At 42.5% G+C, this 8,308-nt stretch overlaps 1 protein-coding gene across 1 annotated transcript; it reads left to right on the top strand.

Annotated features, from left to right (window-relative positions):
• Positions 1–7,085: 7,085 nt before the first annotated feature.
• LOC308562195 (olfactory receptor 9A4-like) lies at positions 7,086–8,030 on the top strand (the record flags this gene model as incomplete). The annotated part of the gene is made up of 1 exon (XM_081148048.1): positions 7,086–8,030. One exon carries the CDS (start codon positions 7,086–7,088, stop codon positions 8,028–8,030), a length of 945 nt encoding a protein of 314 aa, XP_081004174.1.
• Between the last annotated feature and the right edge of the window lie 278 nt (positions 8,031–8,308).

Consider the following 8,308-nt stretch of genomic DNA (forward strand, 5'->3'; position numbering starts at 1 on the left):
AGGAGAGACCTGATGTCATCTGTGTTTTACAGCTTATACGTAGAATCTAAAGAACTTAATAAACTGATGAACAGAATAGATTCAATGACATGGAAGCATAGATGAGACTGATGAATGTCAGAGGGAGGGAGGAGGGTGGGGGGGTGGAGGGGGAGAGAGTAACCAAAGAATTTATGTGCATATATACACAACCCAAGGACACGGACAATGGTGGGGAGAGGGACTGGGGAGGGGGAAGGAACGGAGTGGAATGGGTCATTGGGGAGAAAAAGGGACATCTGTAATATTTTAAACAATAATAAAAATAAATAAATTAATTAATTAATTAAAAAAAAAAAAGATCACTCAGGCTGCCGCGGGAAGGAGAACAGAGTAGAGAGAGGAAAGCAAGGGCGCACACTGAGGCTTTATGGCAAGTGAGGAAGGATCGTTCCCTCTTTGGTGGGCAGGGACTCAAAACCTGGGATAAGAACCCTGCTACCTCCTAGATCATCAAATTGGCCTTTTCTTTCTCTGGGCCTGGAGGACTTCTCCTCTTGCCTGTGTCTCCAGTGTGCTTATGTGGGAGAGCCAGGTCTAGACACAGAATGGCCTTGAGTTTGGGCCAGGTTGGAGTTTGGACACTCACCCGCTTTGCTCACCTATAGAATCGCTCATCTAGGCTACACTTAGGTCCTGGGGCTGGCGTAGCCTAGAGCTGCTCGTGATCTTCTCTCTAAAGGGTCGATTCTGATGAACCGTTAACCTTGCAGAGGGGGCCCCGCAGCCAGAGGTAAGGAGTGGGGAGCCTCTGCAGGGAGTGGAGAAGCTCAGCAGGTTATCAAGAGACTCAAAGGCTATCTGCATTTCTGCTCCTCCCTCCTTCACTTTGGGTAAGACGGAGATGAGAGAAAAATGGGACAGAGTGGGCATCAATGCCCTGATATTTCAGATGAGAAAACCAAATCCGGAGGGGTGAAGGCTCACACTAGATATGACACAGCTAAGAAGGCTGACAAGGCATGAATGAGCATTCAGCCCCCGATTCCAGTTTCAGTGGTCCATCCGTGACCTTGCACTGTCTTGGGATCGTCTCACTTGCACCAAAGATGTTCACTTTCAAACTGTGTTCTCCATCTAATACACTCTACAAAGGGAGGTATCTGTCTTCTTTTTAACAAAGACAAGTTTCTATTCCCTTCAGAAGCGTTTGCAGAAAGTTACTCAAGAAGTTGATAGAGTTTCGCCAAAGAGATACTTGTTTGGGAAAAGGTCTGGAAGTTACTTGTCACACTCTGACATCTTTTAGGGTTACTTAAACCCTCTCCTTTTCCTGGGTTCATTTTAGTTCCCCCCTCCCCGCACCCACCCCACAGCCAAACTCTGCTTATCTCACTTCGTCTATTTATTCTAACAGCTTCTGATTCACTCCAGGGTTGTCTTTGTTCTTCACCAGACTCTCATTTCCCTTGACATCAAGCCCCCGATGACGAACGATAGCCTGTGTTATGTGTTTAGAATTTATTTTTTAAAAATATTTTCAACTTCATTAAGGTTAATTTTTAATACAATAAATGAAGCTATTTTAAGTGTACATTTCAATGGGTTTTTACAAATTTATACACACATCTCATCATCACCACAGCCAAATTATGAAACATATTCTTCACCCAAAAGGTTTTTTTTGTGCTCCATTCAAGTCAATCTTCATACCCAACTCCAGCCTCAGGCTACTTTCGGTTATTATAGGGTAGATTTTTTTTCATTTCTTGAGTTTATTATGGAATTACAAAGCATTGATTTTATGTCTGATTCTTTTGCTTAATAGAATGCTGTAGAGACTTATCCATGGTGATGCATCTATCAATAGTTCATTTCTTTTTGTGGCTGAGTAGTATTCCACTGTACGGGCATTCCACCATTTGGTCATCCATTGACTAATTGTCATTTGGGTTGTTTGAAGTGTATTGTGAATGAGACTGCATCTAAGTTCATAAACATGTCTCTGTGTGGATATATGTTTTCATTTATCTTGGGAAAACATCTAAGAGTGAAATTGAATTGCAGGCTTGTAAAGTAACTTGTTTATACCATTGTACCTTCCCATCAGCTCTGTATGCAAGTTCCAGTTGCGTCACATCTTTATCAATAGTGTAGTAAAAATTATTGGAAGATAAGCATTTGGGTCTGTGTTTGAATTTCTGTTTTGTTGGTCTATGGGTCCATAGATCTACATGATATTATGTCAGTAACATACTGTCTTGATTACTGTATCTTTATAGTATGTCTATTTTTTCCTAATTTTATTTCGTTAATCTTTTCAATTTTTAAATTACAGTTGACATAGAATATTATATTAGTTTCAGCTGTACAACATAGTGATTAGACACTTGCATAACTTACTCCAGTAAGTTTCTAAATGAGGGACTGTGAGTTCCCCTGCTTTGTTCTTTTTTTTCAAAATTATTTTGGCTATTCTAAGTCTTTCGTGTTTTCACAGAAATCTTAGAGTCAGCTTTTCAATGTTAACAAAAAGCTTCCTGGGATTTTGATAGGATCTATAGACTAGTTTGGAAAGAACTGACATGCTAGCAAAACTGTGTCTTCTGATTCATGAAAATAGAATGCTTCTTCTTCATCTATAGATAGGTCTTTAGATTCCCTCAGCAATGTTTTACAGTTTCAATTATATAGGTCTTGCACATAGTTTGTTAGATATATCCCTTAGTTTTTCATGTTTTTGAGTATTATTGTAAATAAATATTTTATTTCTGTTTCCAATGTTCCTTGCTAATGCATAGCAAATACAATAATTTTTTGTATATTGAGCCTTTATCCAGTGACCTTGGTAATCAGTTACTAGTTCTAGTAGCTTTTTTGTGGACTTCTTAGGACTTTCTACATATAGGATTATGCATCTCCAAATAAATAATTTCATTTCTTTATTTCCTGACTGTATGCTTTTAAATTGATTTTCTTTCTTTATTGCGTTAGCTAGGATTTCCAATATAATGTTGACTAGAAGAGGTGAGAACAGATATCCTTGCCTTGTTCTCAGTCGTAGAGGGAAAGATTGGGTCTTTCATCATTGGGTTTTATGTTAACACTGGGGTTTTTGGTCAATGCTATTTACCAGTTTGAGGAAAATCACTTTAGTTCCTGGTTTGATCAGAGTTTTTCACCAATAGATGTTGCTTTTTGTCAAATGCGTTTTCTTCTCTTATTGAAGTGATCATGTGGTTTTTCTCTTTAAGTCTGTTAACATGGTGAATTGTACTGTTTAATCTCCTAGTGTTGAACTGACATTGCATTTCTGGAATAAAATTATCACTTGTTATGGCACATTATTCTCTTGACTTATTGGTGGATTTGATTTTCTAATACTTTATTAAAGATTTTTGCATCTATGTTCATGAGGAATATAGGTTTGTATGTTTATTTTCTTGTGATGTCTTTCATATCAAGATAATTCTGGCCTGATAAGATGAATTGGGCAGTGTTCCCCTCTCCTCAATTTTCTAGAAGATTATATGAAAGATTGATATTAGTTCTTCCTTAAATATTTGATAGACTATAGCAGTAAAACTATCTTAACCAGTAGTTTTCTGTGTGGGAAGGTTATTAATTATGAATCAATTCACTTAACATATTTAGGATTTCAGTTTATGTTTTCTCAGATGGTTTTGGTAATTTTAATCTTTCAAAGTATTTTCCATTTCATCAGGTTTTTCAATTGGTTACTCTTTTACGATATCTTATTTTTGTTCTCTTCAATTTTAAATTAAAATGAAATTTTGATCATATCTTTGGCTAGTAGTAGATCAGGAAATCAAGAGTGCTCCTCTCATACAGTCTTAGTGGTTTGCGAATCAACCCAAAATCTTTGGAGCATAAAATGGTGCCAATAAAAAGCAATGACTACAATATGTCTCCCTTTTGACCTAGAAATTCCGACTCTAGGGACTTACTCCAGCAATATAAATGTGTGTGGACTTATAAATGTCTAAGCATATTTATAGTGTCATTTTTCATAGTCAAAATGGAAACAATAACAAAAATTGATCAATAGAGGGCTAACTAATAAAGAATGGGACACTCATATAATGGAATATTATGCAAAAAAAGAATTGGGGCAATATGCATTGATATGGGAACATCTTTTATAATTGTTAAGTGAGAGAGAAAAAGATGTAAAACTGATTTTCACAGCATTTTCTTGAAAATGCATGCTTAGAAAATTCCTCTAAGATTATGTGGCAATCTGGATGGTCTTGGGTAATTTCAGAAATTGGAAGGAAGATTATTGCTAATTTATGCCCTTCTGCACCAGTCGATATTCTCAGATTTAGCAGGTATACTTGAAATGAAATCCCAAATCCAGATACATGTTTTGTGACTCTCACTTTTTCTGACTCCCTCCAGTACCAAGCAGATTCCCAATTTGCATTTCTGTCAGTTGTTCCAGGTTGTAAATATAGCTGCCTACATTGGGCTGTCCTTATGCGTCCCCCACTCTGAAGTGCCCAGCTGGTGGTAATCAGGGACACGCTAGAGAAATAAATTGCTGGACGAATCTTGCTTGAATCCATGCAGATGCACACAGGCCCGGAAGAGTGGAAACCTGAGATAATACCAGGGAGTGGAGTTGAATTTAGGGAAAGAACTCCCTGCCCCCAGTGTTCTGGAGGGCACACGGGGTCAGGAACAGGAGCCTCTGGAAAATGAGTGAAGGAGAAATCAGGCTTTGCAGGGGATTTTAGATGAAGTCAAGACTTTGCCTGAGACCAGTAGGCAGGCTTCTGTGGATATTGGTGTATGTCTTAGAGGTCATTTGTGATGTCTCCTATCAGGAGGTGGGGGCTGGTTTTGGCTCTGAATAGCTAAGAGAATCCTGGGGGAGCCTTGGGTGAAGGGCAGAAGGAATGCTCTCCTTAGAGTTTTTTGAGATATCTTCTGGAAACCTAGACGTGGGTCCTTGGAGAAGGCAGCCCTGGTATCGAGAAGCCTCTGATTGGTGAGATTTCATGATTTCCTATTAAACAAAAACTTTAGAAAGTTCTGAAACTTAATTGGCCAAAATGGGCATAACTAAAAGTTTGTTCTGCTCTCCCTAGACCGATTGCTTAGGGACACGATGAACCTGGGCTAATTAAGAACAGGTATCTCAGTCACTAAGTCCCCTTGGGAAGGAGGGGAGTGGGAGGGAAGGAGAGGGAGAGAGAGAGAGACCCTCAGCTCCCCACAACACTGTTATTTTGGGCTTTTTCCTAAGCTCTTCCCTGAGGACAGTTTCCTTTTTCATCATGAGTGGAGAGAGCAGCGAGTTGCTCTGGCCCCTGTGCATGGCTCAGCAGTAGCCAGGCAGGAGGTCACCTTGGCCAAGCCCTGGAGAGCATTAGAAGTGGCGGGGAAGCCCTTCCATAGAGGTGAGTGACTCCTCAGGCTTCTGGAGGAAAGATTAAGGTGAGATGTTCCAGTTCTGGCTTCTGTCTAACACAGGAGCACCAGGAGCCTGAAGAGTGGGCTGGGGGAGCAGCAGGGCAGACAAGTTCATTTCCAAGTCCCCTGTGCACAGCAGAGAGCAGGTAGATTCAGGTCTTCTCTGAGCCGATGCTAGGGGTAGACACAGCTCCCTGACTCCAGTCGGGATCCTTCTCTCCCATCTTTCTTCATCTCATGCTGGTCATGCAGAGATTTTGGAAAAGGTGGCCGCTGAGCTCTTCCAACAGTTCTGTCCTTGACGCATGCTTGCCCATCAGTGAAAGAGCCGCAGTGATGTTGGGGAAGTTGCATTAGGAAGGGAAGGGAGGAAGGGAAGATGGTAATGTGAAGCAGGAAGGGGGGCCAAGGAAAGAGGGATCGAGGGGATATGGCCTAGTTAGCCCTGGCCAGGACCAAGGCCTATTCAGTCATATATCATATGTCCATATAGCCACCATCTACAAGAAAATTTCAGCACTGCTTACTTGGCTCAAGAATATTACATATATATACATGTATATATATGATATGTCTTTGCCCTTAATGTCATAGATGAAGAATAAATAAAGAAAAATAAAATTTCCATCCCTCTTTCTCCCTTGCTTTATTTTTCCTATGGCATGATCCATAAGCTAACATCTTATGTATAACTTTTACTTACTTATTTTGTGTATGGCGTACCCTTTACCCCTTACCTGGACAGAAGCTCCGCAGGGCAGAGGTCTTTGTTCTGTTCACTGCTGCATTTGTTTCACATGAAGCGAAGGAATGAACTAAACAATTTAAACATATAACATAATATCAGGGAATAAGTGCTATGAGGAAAACTAGAGTCCAGGGTTGTTCATTCCTTCCTATTTTGGGCAGGGGAATTGGAAAGAGTCCTCTGAGGAGGTGACATTTGAGTAACGGGCTGGATGAAGTGAGGGGTAGAGATCTATTTTTGTCAGTGCCAGGTGCCATCTCTCCTCCCTCCCAAGGCTTTGGAAAGAAAATGGAACAAGAGGAGAATGAATCAGCTCTGGGAAATTATCCCAAGCTCCCGAGTTCCCACTTGGAGATCTTGTCGCTCTGTAAAATGGAGGTTATAAGACCTCCGTGGGGAAAAGCAGAGGTGTTTTCTTGGACCCCCTGTCTCTTTTCTGCTGCCCCAGGGTGGATCCACGTAGTACCAGTGTGGATGAGGCCTGGGGTTCAAGGTTCCTTGCCTTGAACATCACATGGAATGCCATCATATCGTCTGATACAGTTGACCTAAGAGGACATGGGACAGTCCCAGCACCCTTAGGGGCTGATTGACTCAGCTTCGAAACCCAACAGTTTAGAATGTCGTAGCCTCTGTTTCCTGGAGAAGACGCATCCAGTGGGGGAAAGACAAGGGTTTCTCACGCCAGCAGAGAAGAAGCTGTCTTCACCCATTCCCGACAGCGAGCCTTGAGCTAGGTTGAAGAGGCCTGTTTTTGAATTTAGCCCTGTCTGTGCACAGCGTAGCAGGACAAGCAGCTCCCCTGGTCATCAGTTTCTCACCCTCACCTGTCTTCCTTCTGTTGCGAGCAGGATCGTGTGGAGCAGCGTTGCCTCTCTTTTGATATCTGTGTTTCACAAGGAGCAGAAACAAGGACTGAATGGTGAGCAATCGCTCCAGTGCCGCTGAATTCTGTCTCCTTGGCTTCCCTGGGTCCGAGGAGCTGCACCATCTCCTGTTTGCTACCTTCGTCTTCCTCTACTCAGTGACATTAATAGGAAACACGGTCATCATCGTGATTGTCTGTGTTGATAAACGTCTGTGGTCCCCCATGTACTTCTTCCTCGGTCACCTCTCCGCCTTGGAGATCCTGACCACATCCATCATCATCCCTGTCATGCTCTGGGGCTTGCTGCTCCCTGGGGTGCAGAGAATATCTCTGGCTGGATGTGTCGCCCAGCTCTTCCTGTACCTTGCTGTGGGGACCACAGAGTTTGCATTGCTGGGAGCGATGGCCGTGGACCGTTACGTGGCTGTCTGTCACCCGCTGAGGTACCACGTCATTATGAACAGCCACACCTGCCTCTGGGTGGTAGTTGTGTCGTGGCTGTTTGGGTTCCTTTCTGAAATCTGGCCGGTCTATGCCACGTTTCAGCTCACCTTCTGCAAATCAAACCTGATAGACCACTTTTATTGTGACCGAGGGCAGCTGCTCAAACTAGCCTGTGATGACAGCCTTTTCACGGAGTTTATTCTTTTTTTAATGGCCGTTTTCATTATCGTCGGTTCTCTGATCCCCACAGTTGTCTCTTACACCTGCATCATCTCCACCATCCTCAAGATCCCCTCGGCCTCTGGCCGGAGGAAAGCCTTCTCCACGTGTGCCTCCCACTTCACCTTTGTGGTGCTGGGCTATGGCACCTGCCTCTTCCTCTACGTGAAGCCCAGTCAGACGCAGGCGGCCGAGTACAACAAGATAGTTTCCCTGCTGATCTCTGTGGTGACCCCTTTCCTGAACCCTTTCATCTTCACCCTCCGGAATGACAAAGTCAAAGAGGCCCTTAGAGATAGTGTGAAAGGCTGCTGTCAACTTGTCAAGGATTAACTCTTAGTCAGTTTTAGGTGGTATGATCCCTACTGTGGGTTATTTAGTTAATTTAGGAAAATCTAAGTCCTCTAGTAACATTATCATCGTTACAAAAATCAAACATTGTGCGCCACTCCTGACCATGTCATAGAAGCTGACAAGACAGGCAACAATGAAACCCACGCTCAGCCCACTAGAATCTCGTAACCTCAGTTTCTCCTTTCTTCCACTGATGAACTCCTTGTGGTGTGGGAGGAACTAGAGAAAGCATATACATACCTTTGTGGAGAGTTCTA

The sequence above is a fragment of the Miniopterus schreibersii genome, assembly GCF_964146895.1.
Source record: "Miniopterus schreibersii genome assembly, chromosome: 9".
Classification (NCBI taxonomy): domain Eukaryota; kingdom Metazoa; phylum Chordata; class Mammalia; order Chiroptera; family Miniopteridae; genus Miniopterus; species Miniopterus schreibersii.